This window comes from Glandiceps talaboti, chromosome 5, assembly GCF_964340395.1.
Source record: "Glandiceps talaboti chromosome 5, keGlaTala1.1, whole genome shotgun sequence".
NCBI classification, from domain to species: Eukaryota; Metazoa; Hemichordata; class Enteropneusta; family Spengelidae; genus Glandiceps; species Glandiceps talaboti.
In genome coordinates this window covers 27,647,730-27,673,422 of record NC_135553.1, presented here as the reverse complement: position 1 = coordinate 27,673,422, position 25,693 = coordinate 27,647,730, and the positions used below count along the sequence as shown (strand labels likewise).

Below are 25,693 nucleotides of genomic sequence, written 5' to 3'. Positions count from 1 at the left end.
AGCACAGACAGCCTTGTACAAGTTAGTCTCATGACAGACACGGATAATATTTTTACAACAGCAGAGATGTAAAACTCTTGATATTTATTGAGAATATCTGGGTATAAATACAGAACTTAAGTTCACATGTTCTTTACTCCCTAACTGCCAATTTCTGAGAAACTTGTACGGTCTAATAGGAGGAGGGCTATGCCTAGGGGCCGCTTTCACTAAGCTATCTCAGCTATTATGCTGGCGAATTGCTGGCCTATATACGATGTCTCCAAATCTCATCATTATACAGTCAGAGGCTGAAAGCATTCACCGAGTGCACACCATTACACAGTCTAATTGGCAACCCTGTCAACAACACAGCCCTGCCTGCTACCATTCCCCTCATTTTCTCAATGGGTTCCCTCCCCTTCCTGAGTGGGCACCATAAGTTCTGATGATTCCTCAATGTCATTTCCACTAAAGACTTTCCCTCCACTTTTTTTGTGAGAAGGGGCACACACATAACTGTCATTTTTACAATGGCACTTGCACACTTTAACTTCCCTTCCCTTTTCATGAGATGACACAGCACATACATTTTGACTTTTCTCTGTCATTTCCAAGAGGTGAAGCTTTACTTTAAAGTTTGCCTCCCGTTCTCTTGTAAAGTTACACTGCATCTACAACTATACATGTATCTTCCTATCATATCTCACTGACATTTCCAAGAGCTGCAGTTTTGAGCTCCTTCAGTATTTCCAACGAAGACTATACACATTCTCTTCCTTTCTAAATGCATTTTTTCTTTGCATTGACATTTCAGCAAAATTACAAAATAAAAGTGAAGGGCGTACTGGATTCATCAGACCTCTAAATATTGAAGTTTGGTCAGCTGTCTTTGTATGGCTGTTGTATCCTTATCATAAAAATACAACAAATTCATAATCATACTAAGTAATCAACAAGATCTTGTTAAAAAAGTAAAAGTAAAAAAGTATTGATTTTTACTGATGTCACTATCTGCTTTCTTTTCGGTATCAATTAGTTTCACAAGACTTAAAAAGTTAAATAAAATTGAGTTCATAAAATAACTGAATTTCTTTAACAGGTTGATATTTTGTTTTCCAATGTTACGACAGACAATATGTAATTTTATCATCAATATAACTGTTTACACTCTGATGTCAAGACATCAAAAAAAAGGTGACAATCTGTTTGATACTTTGTTTACTATTGTTTATTTGACTTAAGTTGTTTATTTTGGGTATACTACAAGGGTTCTGTTGATATCTGCCATACTACAGTTAACAACTCTCGTACACAACACTGTCACAATAGTGTTTTTTTACCTGCAAATTGGATTTTAGGTCGGTAGGTTGGTAACTGCAATACTAGATTTTTAAAGTGATATGTGTAGAAAGGCACGCAATTACAGAATAAACATCATATTTTTTTAACAAATTTGATTTTAGCAGAAGAAACAATCATTTATGGACTAAAATTAATGTTTATATTTGTAGTGTTATTTTCCTAATCTCTAACCTAAAATTCATACATGGAGTATTTGCCTTACATAGAGAACAATAACATGAACAGAAGTGACACTTTAAAAAGAAAAATTTCAACAAATGTATTGCCATTGTATGGTTATCAAAAATCAGAGATAAAAAATTAAAAGAAAACAAACTATGTGTATGTGTAGAATGTTGGCAATTTATCTAGACTAATTGTTGTCTATCTTTAGCCAAACTATTAACAATTCCTACATGGCAGCCAATTGATGTGGCTATTAAAAACAAACTTGTTTACTAGCTGTACTTAAGCATATAAAAAGACTCCAACCTGAATTAACATAGAAATGAAATTAAAATGTTTACTGTCAGTTCAACTGAAATCATAGAGGCAGGAAGGTCTTCTGCATGTGCCAACAACTTTTACGGATATTATCTTTCAGTCAGTTCCAATTTATCTTGGCACATACAGACCATATTCATTAACACATGGTGCTTACATTCAAACAACTGTTTACAGTTACTCTATGGCCTGACTAAAAACAATCAATTCCATTTCAAAATCAGAGTATGTTGGCATTGTTTCCAATTCCAGGTGTACATTTGCACATACACCTTTCTTAGCAGTAATCCAGGATTATTAAGCTTTAATACTGGATTCCATACGTTTTACACATGAACACTGGTACAATGATTTGCCTGCTTTTCCTTTGGTATTAGAACATGGATAATTATCCATTGTGATGCAAAAAGGTTGGAATTTTTTTAATAGATTCAATAAACTAACTGACCTACTAAAATTTAAGACAATATTTTTGAACATGGCAGAAGGAAGATTGCCTGTGAGTGAATAATGCATTTCACTGTGATAGGTAGTTTATCATATGGCACATACAATGCAGGTATTAGCCACTGCAATACAATAGCATTTCTCATGTTTTTCCTCTCTCCCTATCGTAATCCGGATTACTACAAATTATTTCCCTTTTATTAGCCACATCCTTTTTTTTCTATATCATGTAAAAAAAAAATCATCACCGTTATTCATGCACTCCATGTTTGTGAGTATTTTAAAGCAAAGAGCTACTAAAATAACCCAAGCTCAGCTTGTAAAATGACAACCCAGGCTCAGCTTGTAAAATGACAACCCAGGCACAGCTTATAAAATGACAACCCAGGCTCAGCTTATAAAATGACAACCCAGGCACAGCTTATAAAATGACAACCCAGGCACAGCTTATAAAATGACAACCCAGGCTCAGCTTGTAAAATGACAACCCAGGCTCTGTTTGTAAAATGACAACCCAGGCACAGCTTGTAAAATGACAACCCAGGCACAGCTTGTAAAATGACAACCCAGGCTCAGTTTGTAAAACGATAACAAAAACAATCTCATACTGCCTACTTGTAACAATTTAAATGTATTAGTCAAAAATGTTTACTGTGACAAAAAATAGTTTAGATCATTTATATAACTATAGTTGAGTTTATTCAGTACATTACATGTATGGATGTAGGACACCAGCTCCATTGAACAGAACAAGAACAAAGGCAGAGAGAGAGAGAGAGAGAGTTACAACTGAACTGATAGTGATAGTACAATATATATGTTGTGTAAGATGAAGCTACATAGACTATCCAGAAAGATTTCTGTCAATTGATCATTTAATGAGCGTGTTTTATATGTGAAGTATTTCAGAAAAGCTTTACTTAAGGTACATGAAATAATAACTTAAACTATAGTAAAGGTCATTTGGAAATACTCATTCACTGTAGACACTATAGAAGCAATTCCATTTTCATATGAAGAGACGATCTCCCCACTTTAAATCTCAGTATATATGTGAAAAAAACAGCTGTATCAGCGATAGTGAGAGTGGAGAAGACTATGCATGGCCAAACAGATGTGTCTGTCTGCCCTGGATGACTGGCTATCTTAACTGTGGCAAGTGTCACTCACTATAGTAGACAAGTTAGTCCTGTCAGCTGGGTGTGAAATCAGGGCCCCAGATCATTACCAAAATAAGGGCAATTATGCGGCCATTATAGCAACATGTTAGAATTAGTTCATTGTAAGTGACAAAACCACACCTTGGTGTAATTCACTGATTATAAAAAATACTCATCATTTGCTGTAACCAGACGTCTATATTGAAACACATCCAAGTTTATGAATACTACAGTTCATACATATCTCTAAACACTGGACACTTTAAGTTGATTATTTTGGGGATGTCATTCTGTTTTCAAAATTAACCCTAGGGTCTTCCCATACAATCCCAGTTTCCTTATTATCAGTTGCACTTAGGTCATTTCCTCTGCTTGGGCCAAAGAGCAACAGCTCTAAAGTGATCAGGTTCCACACCACATTTCATTTCTTCCATTTTAGCCAAGTCATTTTGCATACTATATAGTAAGGTAGTAACATATCATGTCATTTTGCATACTATATAGTAGGTAGTAACATATCATGTCATTTTGCATACTATATAGTAGGTAGTAACATATCAAGTCATTTTGCATACTATATAGTAAGGTAGTAACATATCAAGTCATTTTGCATACTATATAGTAAGGTAGTAACATATCATGTCATTTTGCATACTATATAGTAAGGTAGTAACATATCATGTCATTTTGCATACTATATAGTAGGTAGTAACATATCAAGTCATTTTGCATACTATATAGTAAGGTAGTAACATATCAAGTCATTTTGCATACTATATAGTAAGGTAGTAACATATCATGTCATTTTGCATACTATATAGTAAGGTAGTAACATATCAAGTCATTTTGCATACTATATAGTAAGGTAGTAACATATCAAGTCATTTTGCATACTATATAGTAAGGTAGTAACATATCATGTCATTTTGCATACTATATAGTAAGGTAGTAACATATCAAGTCATTTTGCATACTATATAGTAAGGTAGTAACATATCAAGTCATTTTGCATACTATATAGTAAGGTAGTAACATATCAAGTCATTTTGCATACTATATAGTAAGGTAGAAACATGTCAAAGGTAATCCTGATTTTCATCACCTTGAGATAAGGAGTGTTTTTTGAATGCTTTCAGACTTTGTAACTAACTATGAAAGATTAACACATGCTAAAGTTCACCACAAATTCCTACCAAGTGTCTTTTTCACATTTAAAATATATGTGGTCTACTTTTTAATCCTATTTGCAGACAAATGGCCATGGCGTTGGGTCAAAACAATTTGTTCTATGAGGGAACTTGTAGGTTATATTTCATAGGAGGATTAAATTTCAAAAATCTTCACAATCATGGAAGTAAAAGTTACCAGTAAGTCTGAAAATACACATTGCTATCTTTGCTACCAGCAGCTGACTCATTACTAACATTACTTGACTATCTTATGATTCATACAACTCTCATATCAACAAAAACACAAATTTTGCCTTTATCAATAATACATACAGCATGACTAGCACCATAAGTATGACACACAGTCATTGTTCAACTGAATATTTCAAAACAAATGTCTTCATCTAGTCACCACATGGAAGAATATCCTAATATAAATATACTGTACTCTTAAAATGTTTCACTAGACAGATTTTCACTTATTTTGCTAAGAATGAAAATTGTTAAATCTGTGTTTCCGTACATTAAACAGAATACTGGGCTCATACAAAATTAGTCTTTGAGAACTAGTGGGATTGCAACATTTTCTTGTAGCAAACATATTTGGTATAACATGTGGTTAAAATGTATTGTGTGCATTAACACAGTGTACAAGGCTAATAAAGTCAAAATTAGTGATTGGGAACTAGTTGAATTGATTTAACAAAACTTATAGGTTGACAGTGAGCTGTCGTAGTCTGCCAGCAACCTGCCAACTTCCGTCACAAACTTTTCAGCAAAGTGCATGCTGCTTCTCTCCATCCTGATGTAATATTGATTATTGAGTAGACTACACTGTAACCCCTGTATTATTTATTATTTATGCTGACTAAGAGCGAGGCAGGGGTATTATTACGGCTACTGGCTACACAGTACGTACCATCAAGGTTCCATCTATCCATATTCACATCCGTTGTCAAGCCCACTCAAACTTCTGTCAATAAATAAAGGCTGGCCTTTCACATCAATAATGACAAGGCTTAGAAATGAAGTCATTTTTATACTCTTAATTTATTGTATCTTTTCCATAAAATTGTAGAAAATCCTGACCTTCTGTTCAACTCTGTACTACACTGTACACAGGGAGTAAAAATTACTAGTATAAATTCCTGAGAACAAATTATATTTGGCATGGTCTGCTTTGAATTATCACCATCATTGGAGTACTTGTTTGGTTGAGACACTGCTATATGATATCAGTCAAAAAATGTGCACACAAAACTGTTTCTTTATGCTATGTGAAAAACCTCCATTTTGGTTGTAATACTCACTAGAGCAGAGAAACAATGTTGTTTGGACACATACATGTACACACGCAATACAAAAGACTCATTATTTGAAGACTGGACACAGGGGTATACAACATAACCAGTCAGAATTTCTATTTGTTTTGTGCACACTTAAAAAAAATAAAATATAAAACTATGCTTCACATTTGAAGAATTATTTTCTGCATGTTTTAACACATCACTCCAAAGAGCGCTGGCTCCAGCCTGATTAGACTGCAGAAAGTATGGCCTCTAGCTATGGCCTAGTCACAAGGAGTAGTGTACTAACCAACAGTCACTCACTGTCAGTACAGTGCTATGGCTTATACCAAAGCACGGCATACACAAAGGTTGTGCAATACAGATATTAACAATTGAATATTTCCCAACATGCCGTGTACGACTCCTTGATACATCCCAAATTGTAATTTATTATGTGTTATTCCAAATTACCACCAATTACTACTGTATTTTTCAACTATCAACTATTTAATTTAGTTTGAATATATTTGCATAAAATCAACATGGATTATTCAACAACAATGGCTTGGAATCCAAAATAAATAAGTGGTAGGGCCTGTACTGTGTTTTTTTTCCCCAAGTGCCTTTGACAGCAAAGTGGTCAAGGGAGTGTTACTGCCTTAGCAAGCTGACAGTGCGCTAGTCACTGGTCAGTAGTCATGAACCAAGTACCCCTTTCACTGTCCAAGTGATGTATAGCTCATATACGGTTGGTTGCTATATTCACTATCAGCTTGCTTGTCATGCACGTCACAGTCCATGTCAGTATCAACTATACATGAGTTGTGATGAAATAACATGGCTGTTCCTTCAGTAGCATGTATTAATTGTCAGTGTGCTGCTAACTACTTCATATTGGTAAAATCTTTACAGTTTGTCAAACATTTCTCAAATGATTACTCTACTAAATGTTAACAACTCTTTCAACTTTCTTTCTGCCATTACTGAGATTCTGCAAACTTTCAAATATAGTAAGTGCTTATCTTTTATTGTGTTCTAATGAAATTTCTCCCTTATATCTAGAGTTTATCTTTAAAATTACGTTGAAGTCATTGTGTGAACTATTTTGTACACTAACTTTGCCACTCCTGTTATCAGAATTTTGAAGATGTAATACAGGAAAAATATATGTGTATATGACAATGGAGGTACTTCCATGACATGATTCAACATAAAACTGTCCATTCTGGCCAATTCTATGATTGGTACAGATTTCAGCCACGACTAATACTACTCTAACCCCCATGCAAATGCATATGAGCATCTCCTCCCCATAACCCAATAAAGCATAGTCTGTAGCGGCTAGCCCATAACCCAATAATGCATAGTCTGTAGCGGCTAGCCCATAACCCAATAATGCATAGTCTGTAGCGGCTAGCCTAACGTTAGCTGGATGTGAGTCCAACCCTTGCAAACCAGTGGGTCCTCAGTCGTGTCTCAAATCCCAACACCATTCTTTATTTAAGCATGGAGTATGCTTGTCCTGACATGAGCAAATATCCATATCCTTTGAAAGAGAGAAGGGGGCTCCTTGTACAATGTCATCAAAACACCGCCATTTGTTTTTCTGATATTTTCAGCCTGCCCGTCTGGTACAACTTCACATGATGACGACTACAATCTGACTGTGAGTCATCATCTCTGTAAGCCCTAATACTGTAAATTAATTTCATATGATTGGTAACTAGAGTGTCACAACCAATACAAACACAGTTTGAGTTCAAAACAGTACTATGCATACATCCCCTTGCCTGTTCAGCAGGACATTAATTTCTCCTTTGTTCTGTTTTTTCTCCCCTATGAAATTAGAAGTACAGACTATTGACATTCAGTTCATGTCTACCATATCCTGTCCTACACAATGCTATACCAGACATTCTATTTACAGGATGGGATGACAAAGTGGCACCCCTACTATCCCTAAATGCCAACAAAAACATGACACAAGGCTATTACCCTAGAAAGGAAAACAATCCTATCCCAACACTTTCAAAAAAATGTCACACACACACACACACACACACACACACACACACACACACACACACACACACAGCTGAAGGGTGTGTTTTAGCAGATATATGCAACTTTGTGTCTGAATCATGCGGATAAAATGAAAACCTTCGTTGTACAATCAAAATGTATGAAAGGAATAAATGTGGTCATTGTATCAGTCAGCTTCTACTTCTCACAAACCTCGAATGCCTCAATGGCAATCGATAAAGAGAGCACTACATTTCTTGTTCATGTTAAAAGAAATGAAAGCTTGTCATTTACTACAACTACAATTTCATAATTTGTTTCTGAATTATAACTCTGCTTTTGCTAAGGTGTGCAAACCTTGTTATTAGAAGGCAGATTTCTGGTGAAAATTGCATACAATTTAATATCTTATACCAAGATTTTGGTGGCATAGGGAATACTTGAAAAAATCTAAGGAACTCAGACAGATTTGAGCTTATTTTCACTATTGCATGGGCAATGCTTGATGTCATTTCATACTTTAATGGTGGAACTAATTTTTGAGAATGCAGGTAAACTAATGACATAGACCCAACTATCACTACTTGGCATCAGGAGAGACATTCTGATTACAATCGATGAGATAAATTCTATGATATCCGAGTCAGCCATCAGCCTAGGGATGCATGCAAATCCTCATAGTTGGTGAGTAAATGATGAAAATAGATTAATGTGCACCAAATACATAATATAAGCAGGAGATACATCATGGGTCCACACTAAACTAGTTTTCAATCAGCTCTTTATATTAGATCCTACATGTACATGTATACATGCATCTACCTGCCATCACCAACATTAATAACACGTATCCATCTAGTATCACAACTAATGTTTACAACATACTATTAAACAATCAATTTGTAACTATTTCAACTTCTGGACCAGTTATAAATATTAATGTTTCTATTAATACTAATTTTGATTGTTTCCTTTACATCACACATTAAACACAGAGTATTATAACAAACACCAGTATAGTATATTCACCATCACTGGTCATTACTAGCATTTGAAATCTATCCTGAAATTCAGAAAGACACAATTTGTAGGACAGACAGAAACATTCACACAGGTATTCACTCTAAACTTTGTACAAAGTTTGGGTGACATAAATTGTTCAAATTGTTATGACTATCAACAGCAATGTAAAATGATTTCAAATTTGTATGATGTTCACTTGAGCAATCCTAACACACAAAATGCCATTTCATAATTTGTTTACGAATCTAAATTATTAATACAAAGCTGTCATGCATGTTCAGCTGTTTAAAAATTGTCTCAAATACACAGTTCTTCAAAATGAAAATTTGAACAAAATGCAAAGCCTTGAGAAGACAAAATGTTAACCATTTATATAATAACCTGGTATTGAGAATGGAAATACATTAGAAATTTGCCCTTCAATTGTAGATGGAATGGTTGATATATAATACACAGAACAGGTGAGACAGCAGGTGGCTTACCAACAAATGCCGCTAACAATGATTAGATCTTGCCATGATACTACAGAAAAAAGGCTATGACACTGAACAAAAATCATCTATAATTTGTAGCTATGCTTCAATATTAGAAACGTCAGCTTGAGAGAGTCGTTTGAAATGGGAGAGAGTTCCGTCAACCTCTCACAAAGAGTTAGACAGACATGTCCGCTAAAAGTCGATGATATGGATCTACAGATTAAGCGCGACATACCAGTCATATCATGTATGCAGAAATGTGAATCACTGATGAAAATCTAGCACAATTTAGATATTTACAACGGCAGAGGTAACAACATTTCAGATTTCAACAGACTCAGATATTTTCCTCGTTGGATTGTAAACATTCAACAACGCAGAGTAGTTTTATGTACGTAGGATTTCCGTAAACAATGTTATTTCAAGTAACCCAACCATTACTACAACGGCGAGTTTCTCATTCAAATATGAAAAAAAAAGACTAGCAAATGCTGAAGCGATTCGTGCTACTATTCACAAAAAGTAAAACAGAAACTATTGCTGTTTTTCTTCCTTGCCAAGACCCTGACGTAAAAGTATTATTTCCCTTCCAACCTTTCCGGAATGACTGTTTTCTCTGCCCTGTTATGCTTCCTTTTTAACTGAGGCTGTAATCCGAGCATGAGAAAGGAATGGCTGAAAAAGCACTAGAATGCTCGTGAAAGTCTGGGCGAGGCGACATTTGCCATCACGAGTAAGTGTCCCCAGAGAAAATCCAAGCCTGCAACATCCTTCCATGCTATTAAAACTGCTTTGTTACGAAATACACGTTTGGAATGATCGTACTACAACCTCGATGTCCCACATAAGCCCGACGCGATATCTCTAACTTCGGAAATGCATTTGCAGTCCCTGCTGTGTTTTGTTAATATGACTTCCATAGAACACGCTCCCCTGTCAGAATTCCATTCACTCCCTTGCCGAAAGAAACCAAGGTCCCCTTTCACAGCTACTTTACAGGGAAGCTCTCCTGTGTTAGTGTATGCATGGTAAGGCATTTGTCTCATCAATAACGTGCTTTTGCTTCCCGGTGAATTTTCTAGGCAACAAAAACCCACAGAAAGTCTATACACAAAGAAGCTATTTATACGGTTACTCTCAGATGTCCAAGCATATTGTTCCACTGCTAGCATAGAAAAGCGCTTTACCAGAGAAAACCCATATACATGAAATATAATAAGAGTCTAGGAAATCAACGGCAAATTAGTTGCCAGGCCTAGCTGAGCGAAATTGAATTTCTAAATTGCCCATCAGTTGCCTTTCATTTCTCATCAATCTGTGAGCTGGGAGTGTGGAATCAAAGGCCGTACCGATCTTGTAGTCATTGCGGCAGGTCTTGCGTTTTGTTCCACATGTTATGCGAAACGACAATGCTTTTCAGTGTGCGATTTTACAACTTGAATGAGATTACAATTGGCTTTGCCATCAGTCAGCTCGCCATCGATCCTTGAATCCAAGCCAATTTCTTTACATGTACAGTTGTCACGTCTATAGACCCAAACTCCCTAAGTTCCGCAATTTTGATGTCGTGCCAAGACAAGGATAACTGGGGCCTAACTCTCTTTCATTATCGCCCTTGTCGATTCTATATCAACATAACAAACTCTGGTTGTTTGTATAACTGTACTGAGACAATACTGACAGCGAGTTGTAAACCCATGGGTTCCTTTGCAATGCAATGTTGGAAAGTTGAGGTCACTTCCTCTAAATAGTTTTCCCCTGCTGGCTCTAGGTAGCTCGAAACTAAAGTCATGAAAAAACATGGAATCGCAAATACCCAGCCAGCTGTAATTCCAACTTTCAGTCTTCAAAGAGAAAATTTCTTCACGTACTTTAATGCCCACTAATGGAGAGTTGAGCGTTTACCATACAACGTGCGCACCACAAGAAAAACACGTACAATCACAATGAATGGAGCAATAATCTTCGAGATAGGGGGACTTTAATATGTCTGCAGATCACAAGACTGTATATGGGTATGCGCATTTGATGGAACAGCCCGATAAATAGCTTTATTATGAATTTGCATTGCGTGTTTTCCACTGCGTTGCCGAGTAGAGGACACATTTGTACCGTTCACATGTTAAATTTGCCTCGTTTCAAGGGATGACATCTAAGCCTTTCAGCTGTTCCACATAAATGACAACAATTTTTTCATACTAAGCACACGTAAGACTTACATGTCACCGATTTTTGGTAAAAAATATCCACCGGGCAAGACGAGAGAGGTCTTTGTTTGCCGAGCGCTAATATCCCTACTGTACCCCTTTCGTTACAAAAGAAACGTATATATGCCTTATTTTGCTAGCAGTTGAACAATATTGTATACACACTCAACACAGTTTGAATGGTCCGCCTGTCATTAAAAATCCTGTATATTTCGCTGACTATTACGATGCATCGAATTAGTAAACAGGTCAGGGTAGTTCGGCTAATGATCAAAAACGGAATAATTTCTGATGTACATTACAACCCTTTGCACTCCAAGTCAGGTCACGAGGTTTACTCGTGTGTACGCAGGGAAACAAACGCGATCAACGAGCAAAATTTCCGCTCAGAGAACGTGAGAAAATACCAAAACTGTATTTTTGTTCGAATTGAAATTCACAATTTCCCATCAAAGCTCACGATTTTTACGAATCAGAAGTCGTGGGAAATGGTATGGTTTTGTAAACGTCAAATGATGGAGGTCAAAGTGTTTTAGTCTGTAATAACAGTTTGGTCCTGTATAGGGATGTACCACGGAATATGTCTGACAAACAACACATAACACATCAATCTTCCAGCAAAACACTTTTCTCCGCGTTCAAAAATAATAAATTCCTTGTGTTAAATTGAACACTGTACACTGTACCCTCTAGAAAATGGCTGATACATAACACTGTACACTCTAGAAAATGGCTGATACATAACAGAAGCCTTCGCTATAATCCGTTGCCAAACGAAGGTAATAACTGGCGATGCACTTAAACAGTGTATATCGCGATGTGTGTCGCCGAACGTTGAGTTTCTACACTGTCTACAACGCTTACCACAACGTGTGCGTTCTTCGATCAGAAACACCCAGGCTGTGCAACGACTCGGAGACTACATTAAAAAAGACTTCACTAACTCCTAGGATAGAGACATAAAATCTGCAAAGTACTGCCTCTGTGCGATAAATTCATACTAGTATTCGGCAGTTCACTTTGCATTTAACAACATCTAACTTGCTTGAGTCTAGTATACGTGTAGTAATAAAATGCGGGCGTTTACATACTAAACATTTTGAATTTCTTCACAATACTTTTCGTATGTCCCGTCACAGTCAGTTGTGGCACGGAAAATTTTCAAATATGGTACAATATCAATGCGCAACATACGAACTGACATTTTACGAATCTTACAAATATAGGTTTAGACCGTGAATAGCTATGGCTAACAGAGTCGATATTCCTAAGACAAAAATGACATCACATCATACATTGCTGAAATAACGACAGGCGTACAAGAATATTCTTGTTTTATTTTCTCTTAAGCACACTTCTCAACATCAGAAAACATTGCTTTTGAATCGAAGTCGAGTTACAGTTCAGCAATTTCAGATAAATTTTACTGTTTACTCTTGTCTTCGATCAAACATCAGTTTCTGCCAAAATTTACACAAAGAAAAGACAGCGCGAAATTGCAAAAAATGAAAAATGCAAAGGTCTTACAATGTAAAATGTAGCCGCAATAACACATAAAGGAAGGTTATTTTACAGGAAAAATCAATGCTATTGAAGTTTACAACCTCGAATTTTTCCATATTAAGTTTTGTGAGAGATAGATCGCAGACAAGACATATTATTATCACAGCTTTTCAAAGTGTACTGTGTACACAGCGATGGCCATGACGGGACAACTGTCTGGTCAATATGTGTATACTGAAACATTGACGAAACGACGCCCAACCCAAATGCACTCACAACTTGGTACAGACTAGGGAAAACAAATTCTCGCATTCAAAAATGAGGGCAATCAGAAAGTTTGGCGATAATGTATTTTCCAACCCTAACCTTTACTAGCTGTGACTACGTTTGTTTGTAATATTCTGTGCGTACAAAACAATTTACAACCGTTTTTTTCATAACACTATCAACGGTTAAGTTGCAAACATCGGCCACTAAAAACGTTCCGCACATCACACTTTGATATAAAACCACATTTGGACAGCTTGTGTCATGTTTTTTTTTCTATTTTAGATGACATTTACATATTTTTTTCTCTTTCAATACATCTGTCCAAAAGTATATGCATGAAACTTTTCCACGTCATAATCATAAACGCTGATGACGAGTTAGTACAAAAACATGAGGAAATAGAAAATTACTCACCAGGCATGGCCGGTGGAAAGTACTTCCCTTGATACGGTGGTACGTTACTGATATTTTGAGGAGTTGGTGGTGGTGGTGGTGGTGGTGGTGGTGGTGGTGGTGGTGGGTGCCGTACGCCGCTTCCTCCTGCCTGCGTCTCAGTAAATATGGGGCTCATGACAACCCCTGAGTTAGGGACTGGAGCATTCATGTTATTACCGACCGATTGGCCTTGAAAAGCTCCCCGTCCGTCCATTATATGTTTTTAAAATCTATCCTCACTACAGACGTGTGAATCTTTATTTTGTGTTTCGTGTTTGTCCTGTGTCGATTTGTCAGACCCTGTGTGTGGAGCAAAATACAAAAGTGATAAATAAAAAGTTACATCGTATCACAACGTGTGCATGCCGAACCAGCTACATTGTATCATCGCGTACTTCCTGTATGCGTGTTGATCAAATTTGAGCACGGCAATGAAATATATTCAAAAATAGCTGAATAGCTGTACAATATACAACCCAAACACTGTACAAACATTTTTTTTTGCATTTTCCAAACTAAGATAGATCATAAAAGCTTGAATGTGGGTATACTTGAACTGTATACTAGTCGTAGGTAACTACACAAGCTATCATCTTTACATAGCGATAATTAATAGCCTCAGTCAAGTTTGCAAGAAAAAACTACCCGTACAGTACTTTAAAATCGGACAACTTCCAATCAAAACAGGACATTTGTTACGGAATAACACTTCGCCATTAGAGAGGGAATGGAAAGTACAGACAAACGGGACACAGCTGTGTCAGTGGCATAACATTTCAGCAACAAACATTCAGTGTAATGTAAGTCGGCCAACCGTTCCCTACACTAGGCAGTCGGTGATTCCGTACATAACATTATCAGTAACAAAGAGAAAATAAACCACCCAAAATAGTGCAGAAATGGCAGTTCACGGTAGTCAACCTAGACAATATTTAATAAAGAGAAACACAAAGGGACTCATTAATACGTGAAAATTTGGAACAGCGATCGATTGTGTTGCCGCGTGTGTTCTTCGAGAGTGTGCTAGCGCTTGTGGCCAGTTTTCCCCCACTATACGATGTCGCCTGTGCACATTGCGTAGTACGTTATGTATGGTTATACCATCATCAAATTCCTTCGTAGGGGTAGGAAATCATTTAAGCGGAAAAGGCATTCAATATAAAAAAAAATCGAAACCATTTTGTGCCGGGATAGGGGCCCCACGAACGTACAATTGCAGTTGTAAAAACCTACCACATCGCCCATGAACGTCGTTCGACCATGTCACGTCGACGCGTCACACACTAAATTCATGATAAAGCTAACGAAGAAAATAGTAACTATGCGACAAGTTGTATACGTATCATCGTACAAAGCTATAGTGCATCTCACAGTGATGAACAAGTTCAACATAAAATGCCAATGTGTGTACTTTTTATGTCAAAATTCATCAAAACGTTTTGCTTACAGAAATTGGAAGTCCAACATATGAAACGAGAAAGATTTCAGTCGACGTGTATATATACATCGGAAAAAATTATTGGAAACGCTATATAGCAATGAGTTAATAAGGGATAAATCGTCTATTTTGGTTGGTCTACAGCACAACTAGGCTAATCGCGCGCAAAATATTTTGGTTTTGTAGGCTTATCCTTGGTCGTGCCACGATGATAGCAACTAAGCGTTACATCGTTGGCTAAATATAACTGATTTTGGGTGGTAGACGTGTCTAACATTGACAAAAGTGCACTGTACAATGTACGTACACCATGATACACTGTACAATGTACGTACACCATGATACACTGTATGTGATTCAGGATTTGCCACGGTTTTAAGACACTCAACAACTCATGAACTAGAAGTTAGCTTCAAATAATATTTACTTCTTTATAAATAATAAAATCACACTTTTATTCTGCCGATGAAATATTTATTCACTATCTTAGATTTAACACGGAACTCGTATTGCGGTGATAATCGGTTTCATGAACAGCAATGGCCACGTCATGCCAATGCGAATGAAGTATGGTTGGGATTCGACCGTCGTGCTTTGAAAGTGATCCACGTATGTCACCTGGGAGAAAACATGTCAAAATGTAATATTAATTCCAAATTCAAATAACCAAAAAAAAAGATTTATTTCAAGAACCATGGGTTTAAAAATATAAACGAAAACCTTTCACAACGTGTTCCGAATAGCAGAATAGCAAGTGATTGTGACAGTGTGTGCGTGTGTGTATGTGACTAAAAGGTAACACTAGTTGTTCAGCTGACATTTATCAAAACGGTGTCGTTACAGTGCTATGAGTTGAGGCTCTGTAAAAAGCTTACACATTCTTTTCTCAATGCCCTCTAGTATAATGGACAAGTGAAAACTGTTCGCAAAATACAATTTCGTGGTGTTCAAATTTTACATGAGCGACAGTCAAATCGGAAATAATTTGATAGACTATAGTGCACTAGTGGTGTATATTTGAAACAACGAAGACGATCCAACGCACACTCGGGTACGTACACTGGCAGTGGTAGAGTTCGACACACGAGGGAAAATAATTCAACCGCGCGACGGAAAGCTAGATCTCACTTTATGACCATTGTTCCCCTGACTCCATAAGAAAAACGAGCGTGTTCTTGAACCATGCTTAAAAATACTACAGTACTGAAAGAACATCATGGCGATCGCAGCCTATAACGGCATGTTTGTTTTTGAATGACACTGCGAGAAATTTACGTAGAGACGTATCACACATACACTGTCATGGTTTTCGAACGCAACGTCAAGTCAAGGGCGTAAAACACGCTGAAATTTCACGTTCGGAGAATGAAATACAAAAATATCGACATCTAGCAGTCGCAAATCACACGAAATAAACAGGAAAATTGTCGGGGACCGTATGAATGCCACTTTTGAATCAAGAATTACAAAAACATTGTCGAACTCGAGCGGGATAGCTGGTCGGTGACAACTACCGAGAAGAATTTCGAAATCGGTTTGGTAGGAGTGCCGAATCGTGCCATCAAGATACAATTCGTATTTGGGCTAAAATTTAAACTACAAAAATACTCACGATGTTAACCAAATCGGTCACACAATGTAGTCTGCCCGGCTAAATCCGTTGTGGGTTCACAGAATGGGATCATTTGATGTGTGATTGATGCTAGCTTTAGCATGTTGCATTTCTTAGCCCAGTGTGGCTAGTGGTGTGGTTTTATCGCCACACATTGCATCGCTGGCATTGTACCACACTACTGTCTGTACAAAGTAAACAGCAAGCTGATTGGTCCAGACAAACCCTTATCAATTATGTAGAATAATGGGCGGTCGGTTTCTAGATCCCCTAGTCTGTAAAGTCACGCATTGATTGTCAATGAGCTAGTCGACAGTGCGTGCGTGTGTCGTATCAGCTGATTGGGAGGGGCAGTGCGACTGTAAACAATTGAACAGGAAGCGTTCCTTCTTCTTCGAAACCAGTGAAACTTCACCTTTTTGGAAAAGAACAGGAAACTTCACAGATGGACCTTGTTATTTGGTATATAATATATTGAAAGTAAGCCAAACCTCCAGCGTACAAAATGGGTCCTGTACTTTTACCCCGCCATGAAATACCTTTGTCCACTTTTATCCCACGACGCCTGGGGTCTTTGGGCACAGTTGAAACGGATCAGCGCCTCTGTATTATCGCACGAGTCAATTGCTTGCCGAGTTTCAAGACTTCAAAGAAACACAGATGCTGGATGTTGTGTACAATCACGCGATCGACCGGTATGTAGTAACAGCCTTCTTACACCCATCCACTATCATTTAACTCTTGGACACCGAGTGAGGGAAACAACTTTTCTTATCTAATGAGTGAATACCGGTCGAACAGCTCTGTCACCTGGCTGTAAACTATAATTCAAATCCGCCCATGAAAAAAAGCAGACCTTTGTGGTAGTCTGTAAACCTACTTCAAACGCCTATAAAAGCCTGGTTGTAATGTTTCTGCTCAAATGCAAGAGAGTAATCTTTACTCACTGACAATGTCATGTGCTCTGAAAGCACTATTCTATAGTTGTTCTGTATGGAACTAGAGCGTTTCACTCGGCTACGACAGTATCGACAGTATTAATAGCTTGAATGAAGGCTACCCGCATTTTCAAGTGACAATACATTTTAGCCGGGAGGTAAGGAATCGTCAAAAGAGTGATTCAGTTCAAACACTAAACCAAACACTGGCTAATATTTTCCCAGGCATTGATTTCAGTGGAAATCCGCGCAAGTTCCGGTGTGTTTACAATTTCATCGTACTTTGTTAAAGTACTACTTTTTTTACTTTTTTTATTTTTCAGATGTCAGTTGCCAATTTGCGCTGACTTTGCTTTGTCGCGAAACCGTTTACTTAGTGGTCTGAGACGCAATCAGCCATTTGCCACGGTGTTGTTACGTGAGACGGACTTCGATGACAGCACGAAATATAGATTTTCCCGCCCGCTACACAAGTGTTGTGTAGCGCAAAATCAGAAATCCCTTTCAGTTTGTTTTTCTAGATCCACTATGTACTAGGTCAGGTCTCCACCGACTCATCAACCCTGACGGAATCACGCGCCACGTTTAACATCACCAAGCCTCGGTTGTCAATTTCACTTACCTTAGTGTGGTTACCATGGAAACGACTTCGTTGGCCTGCGAGGATGTGATGGAGAGAATCGTAAATCGACTACTTCTAGGCTTGGCATCGTCAGAAAGCAATCAACCGAGATGCTCTAGTACAATGTAGAGAACGGCTGTTTTGAAGAATCTGACCACTCCATGACTAACGACCCCTTGGTGCACAATGGGACACCGATCATCGCTCCGAGTCGTCAGATCATTAGCGCTTTGCAAGACAGTTACTTGTGCTCGTTGACACCTAGTATGGAGCAGAACTTCCACCAATTTCTCCACTATAGAACTGATGGTCTGAGAGGCAACTTCCTCGTTATCTTGACAAGATGGGTGCGATTTTAGTTAAAAAGAAGAACACGCTTGTAGTTAAATTCCACGAACAACTTGAATGCTGTCAGACTTCAAAACAGGAAGGATTGGATAATCAAATTCAGACAGGGTTTGGTTTTATCACAACCAGTTTATTCATCCTTTACGACTGATCTAATTGTAGGGTATAGTTGTAATTACCGCCTGTTTTGTATTATTTCATATTTAGAGCTCAACTCCATGTTCTCTTCTCAAACAGTGGCCAATTTCAGTCTGTATTTGTATTTGTCTGCATTGTCCTTAAACAAAACAGTGACGTGTGTGTTGTGAGTGCGAGTTCGTTGAAATCATTACTTTATAATTTCCACCACCACAACCAAGAACAAGTAACACAATGTTAGAGTGATATATTCTATCAATACTATGTGATAGATTTATTTCATATCGCCAAAACCGGAACAAGTAGAAAGTTTTGATCTTTCCAAACATACGAGGAGTCTGAATAGTGTAAAACTTGATATAATACAGTCATGTATTTTCAACGTTTCAGTTGTAACTATTTGTCATATCTTGAAGTTAGTTGTGTTTGTGTGTGTGTGTGTGTGTGTGTGTGTGTGTGTGTGTGTGTGTGTGTGTGCATATATGTCTGTGTGTGTGTGTGTGTGTGAAAGGCGTGAATGTATGTCGATCTTGAAACAGAGATAACCCTTTTCTATGAAGTACTGAATCAGATAATATAGAGTAACACGAGGGAAAGAAAAATATTACACACCTTATTTACTTCATACACACATACATACACACACACACACACACATACATACATACACACATACATACATACATACATACATACATATATACACATATATAAATGAGCCGTTACAGTGTTTCATGCTGTACATGTTGCGACCATCTGACGACTAATGGTATAGTCCTATGAAGTTCCAAATTCAAAGTTCAAAAATTCCATTTCACGTGATATGTGTGATACCGAGTTTAGAGAGAGAGAGAGAGAGAGAGAGAGAGAGAGAGAGAGAGAGAGAGAGAGAGAGAGAGAGAGAGAGAGAGAGAGAGAGAGAGAGAGAGAGAGAGAGAGAGAGAGAGAGAGAGAGAGAACGGTGCCCTATGGCCTATTGTTTGAAGAAAAGTGTAGATGTAAGGTTGCACATTTGTACAACTTTGTCCTCAACAGATAAGTTTTCGTGTGTGAGCCCAAAAGTTGTGCGGTATCATATTAAAAAACAAAGATTCATAGATTCATGGCTCATACAGTTATGCCATGGGAGGTGTGAACAAACAAGAACATGAAAAACGAGCAAGAGAATTATTAAGGGATGAGAAATAATATTGATTTGTATGTATTTTTAGTGTTTGATGTATATTCAGACTAGAAGACACTACTACATTAGTTCATGGTCTGGTAAGCCTTTATGTAGCAACTTTTAATGTCCGTTGATGATCCAACAACGATATGTAGTGCACACAATCCCGTATATGCAAAACCATGAACTGTACGGTATTGCTATGTCATATTATTAATGTTGTTATTATGCATCGCATGAAGTGACCATTAGTTCATATGTGGCTATATTGCCATCTGAGATTCATTTGGGTTGATGGCAATTGAAAAAAAAAAATGTAGACATTCCTTTTATATGCTGTCTTACCCAAATCAGAGACGGCGGTGCCTCGTGACGCAGTCTCTCACTGCAATCACATACTTACGCACACACACACACACACACACACACACACACACACACACACACACACACACACACACACACACACACACAGAGGCACAGGCGCACACAGATAATTGCAATATCTGCCAGAGACTGCGAGGCCTCGTGATGTCAGCAATCATATACATGTATAACACACTAGAGTTACCCACACATATACTGATCGTTGCACCATCGGCCGCCTTATGGAACTATGCATGTACATGTCAATCTTCATCCAGCTAACTTTTTACAGCTTCGAGCATTTTATTCATAATTGTCCCTACTTATATAATCTAATTTTTCCTCTAAATATGAGAATGGGGAGTTCACAGTCGACCCCACCCCCAAGTCTACCACATTAACAATATTCCTAATAAACTACAATCATTGACTAAGCATTTCAGACAAGAAAGCACTATTATCATCATAGCTTTAGATTGTATCATTTCAATTTTTACATTGTTGTTTTCGGAAAGGGAAAACGTATGCAAGGGAGAGTAGGGAGAAATAGCCACAAAAATAAAACCCAGCGTAACAAAATGACAGTCTTTGTGTGGAAATGAAAACCCATCTACTATTTGCAATTGAATCCACCTTATAACATGCATAACGAGATGTTGAAACCGACTACATTGTATTATGGTGCATGGAATAAACACACACTGACCCGGGCATTGACCACATCAACCCTTCGTAGTTCACTTTAAGCCGCGGCATTTTACTGTGACTTAGTCAACGGAAGGGCCAAGGCACTTACCACGAACCACCATCCTTTAATGCATGCATTTATAATGTCACAAAATTAATAATAAATTGCACGCTGTGAGAGCAATGGGTTGACCTTTATATTCAGAGTGCACATGAGATGCGTTTTGGCGCACTGATGATGAAAGGTGATGTAAAATATTCGCAAATTGACAGGCGCCTGTATTTTTTCTACCCTTGGTGTTAGCGCTTTTCGTGTTTAGCGATTTAGCTAGAATGATAGGAACAAATGTCCTTGGTGATGTTTCGAATCGATCCATTCAACAACACGTCACACGTCAGGGTTCCTTTCGGTTTGAGCCGGATGAACGTTGTGATTATCAGTCAGACCATACTTTCAAGATGTCGTGCTTGTTGTCAAGGTGATAGGATACTAGATCGCAGTACTCGCCGTCACACAATCTATAATATATTGCACGATGAAATTACAGCCGTTCTGAATTCCCCAATATAAATGCAAGGATTGTTTTGAGTGTTGTGGATTGTAGCAGTTCGCGTCGCCATCGGTAGCAGTTTTATTACTTTGACCACAGCAACTTTCACTGATGACACGGCAGTCAGCGAAAGAGACTATTCTCGTATGAAACAAACAGAAATGTACACAATAATAGGTTCATTTGGTCTGGTCATATGTTTCGTAAGAACAATGTAGGCAATGTTTTAGGAAGAATATTTAGAAATAGACAACAGTTAGACACGAAATGAAGACGTTTAAACAAAAGATGTCGACGATCAACATTTCCATAGACACAGTCTAGTACATTGTTGTTGTTGTTGTTGTTGTTATTATTATTATTATTATTAATATTATTATTATTATTATTTTCAGAAAATTAATAACGTTATTATCATTTTCATTATTTCATTTTTATGTGAAATCGTAGTTGCGAAAAGCTCTCCTTTCATCTTAGAATTTAAATGGAAACACGAACTCGAGACATGTTTGAAAAACACCACAGACGTAAAATATTTGGTGTATGTATGTGGAATATATATATATATATATATATATATATATATATATATATATATATATATATATATATATATATATATATATATATATATTATTGAACGATAGGCGAAGCTGAATATATAGAATACATCATCCGGAACTCCGTACATTAATAGTCATTCATTACCCTTAGAAACCATGAAAGTAACAGACCGTTTTCCCGTCACTTTCTAAATTAACATCACGTAGAATACACTCCTCAGTCGATAATGATGTTACATATTGTGCAAGTATTATCTCTGCGGTGCACACGAGAACTTCAGGATACTAATTTTAAATGTCGCACACATAACCAAACTAGGGTTTACCCATGAAAAGTTCGCCAAAACTTCACTTTTACAGTGTGTAAACTTCGTTTTTAAAGAAAAACTGAAAGGAAATAACATTGTGTCTTACCAGCTTACTAATATATCCCCGATATTACCCCATAGTGAGAAATTGGCGCTGAAGATTAATGTCACTGATCGTGTACTAGCTTGAATACCCATTCAGCGCCATTAATTTGTAATATTTTGAATTGAAGTCTGGTCTGTTGTTTTTTTCTCTGAACACAACACATTTGTAGTGTTACTATGGAGTGTGTGTATAAATCATTCACTGTGTGCATGCTGTGGCAAGTTAACAAAAATACAAAACGCAAAATAAATAAATGAAATATCAAAATTATATTTATTGGTGTGGTTTTGGTTTTCATTTTTTTTCTATGCCTTGGTCAGTAATGTGTCAAAGTTTTTCATTAGTGTTTTAAAAGGGCTTACGGCTTTTTATTCTAATTAAAAATGATTTTTTTTTAATATCGTAATATTAAGACACACCAATACACTATATTGTAGCATCATATAAATTTTATGCATGCATGCATGCATGGATACGGATATAGTCAATATCATTTTATGGCCTTAATTTCGTAAGACGTGTTAGCGATACGTACAGATTTATGCTTTTTGAAGGCTGTGACGTTAGGTACCACGCGGTACTCACATTGTACTGACTTCACCCACAGTTGTACAATGCGTTCCAATTCTACATGATGAAATTATCCGTGTTCTTTACGGGCATATATGCGAACGCTGAACACTCCCAAGAAAAATCTGGTATGCATACGATATTTTTTTGTAAAAAACAAGGTTTCTTTTAAATAAAAATTTCAAATCGAATTGGATGGTTACAACACGATTTTTCTGTTGCAGTGCACTGTGACGTGACCGTGCACAGGATCGACGTATGGTATTCGTCAATGTGCTGCGTAGTGGACCGTTAGTAAAACGCTGTAACCCGGTCACAAAAGGTGATCTTTGTGACAATCACTGTTGACAAGTTCATTCTCGTAGCGTACACAAACTAATTCATTCAAAATCAGATCACATGAAATATATGTGGGGAGAGCACATAGATATCAGGATGACACATACAGTGTATGATATACTTGCAATGGATACTAGCGTACTGTTGTGCCCTTTCGTTCGCCGTCGTTAAATGTTTGCTAAATCCTAGAGTGAAATACCAAGAAAACTACTGCCAGATACAATGTCTGTTTTATCAAAATGACAATATCTCTCCGACCGGTTGGTCGCTACCGTGTATTGCCTATATTTAGAAGTTCTAATAGTGCCAAATGGTAACTAAAACACACACATGCACGCGAGCGCGCGCGCGCGCGCGCACACACACACACACACACACACACACACACAGAAAATGAGGTGAGGGTGTCTCACTGAAGTATGGATCATATAGAGAGAAATTTTCAGCAAAAAAAGAAAATTAATGACGGCAAACAAAGGTACATCACAAATAAAACATACAAAGTAGAAGTTACACTCCAGTATAGCAAAAAGATAACGTACATGTGTGTATGTGTCTGTGTCTGTGTCTGTGTCTGTGTCTGTGTCTGTGTCTGTGTCTGTGTTATTTATGAACAAGGTCACTTACATATTTATAAACCTTTTACTTTTATATATATAATTTGAACAAGCTTTGCCTTTCTGCACACAAACTTACACTTATTTTTTTAAATCAAAATTGATGTCTTCGATCTTTACTGATCACAAATTCATAATACTTAGTACAAAAGTCTAAATATTTCATGTTTTTACCGCATATATCTATTTCAATGTGTAATTCTGTGGTAGATTGGTTGGCTAATAGATCACTTACTCAAGTTTTGACAAATATTACAATATACTGTATATTTCAATGCCTTGTTTTCGACGCCCTCCCTCCCCTCCCCTCCACCCGGTAATTTATAAACAGACAGGAAAATGGCATTATATCACACTGCGGCTGTTGAAATACGTAAGTGTCAGCCACTCAGAGTATGGCTCGTAGAGCTGTCCTTTGTCGTCTCACATGAACAGAGGGGAGGTTTTCCTTAGACTCGTCTAATCTGAGTTTGTGTAAACTCTTTCCAATCAAAATGAATTTATTCTAATACAGTTAGCTACTTCAGCTTGTGTGGATGATCTTTTCAGAACATTTCAAACGATGTAAACTCCCCAACTTACGCAGTTCCTGTATGTTATGTAGTAACGTTCTGTGAGTGTACGAGGAACAGAATGCACTATCATGACATTGGCACTATAATATTGATCTCATGGACACCTTTGTCGAAAGATGTCTTATTCCTAATAACAGGCGTTTTTGGAAGGTTACCTGTTTTAGTATATGCTTGAGACAGTTCAATAGATCAAGTCAAACACGTCTGCAAACAATACGGTATATCTCCTATACACTAGGCAGTTTCTTCGTCCCTATTCTCGCACATAAGACACACAATGACATTGACGTAGATTCCGCTAGTGAAATTCGAATACGTTGCACGCACAAAATTTCCAATAAATTTGTCATCATCAGTTTTTGTATTCTATTTTGACCTACCCCTTCTCTTTTTGTGACATGCCATATTTTCTCGTAAATCTTGAACTTGAACCCGATAGCACGTGAGAGATTAATGAATTAAAATCCAGATATAACATAGAAGACCACATGATTTCAACATCCAGTGGTGTATTTCGTTTGGAACCCGTTTCATAAATAAATAAAACTTACTTCGTTCCCATAATAGACACTTTTATTCTGACGTTATGTGTATTTGAAATTGTTTTTCTCTTGACTTGGTACACCGTACTTTAATGTCATAGTTTTCAATTATAATATGATTGTCCCCCCTCCCCTTCCATCCCTTCCCCACCACCACTTTGGCAGATTATAAGATTAACGTATGCATGTAGTGTACAAGGATCAATACATTTCGCCAAGTTATCACTCTGTGTACAGGTCGACCATTATACCGTTGGGGGGGGGAGAGAGAGAGAGAGGGGGGAGAGGGAGACAGAAAGAGGGGGTAGGTAGGCAGTAAGAAGAAACAAGAAAGAAAATAGCAAACAAACAAACAAACAAACAAACAAACAAACAAACAA

The 25,693-nt window shown here is 37.3% G+C and overlaps 1 protein-coding gene across 7 annotated transcripts in view; it reads right to left on the bottom strand.

Annotated features, from left to right (window-relative positions):
• The window catches only part of LOC144434811 (uncharacterized), a 125,480-nt gene extending 108,480 nt beyond the window's left edge, over nucleotides 1–17,000 (bottom strand). For all 7 annotated transcript variants that reach the window (XM_078123315.1, XM_078123317.1, XM_078123319.1 and 4 more), the window contains exons 1-2: nucleotides 16,879–17,000; nucleotides 13,808–14,128 (exon numbers count right to left, since the gene is read on the bottom strand). In XM_078123315.1, the coding sequence (XP_077979441.1) occupies nucleotides 13,808–14,042 (235 nt within the window). In that variant the 5' untranslated portion in view covers nucleotides 14,043–14,128; nucleotides 16,879–17,000. The remainder of the gene's footprint in view (nucleotides 1–13,807; nucleotides 14,129–16,878) is intronic.
• Nucleotides 17,001–25,693: the final 8,693 nt, after the last annotated feature.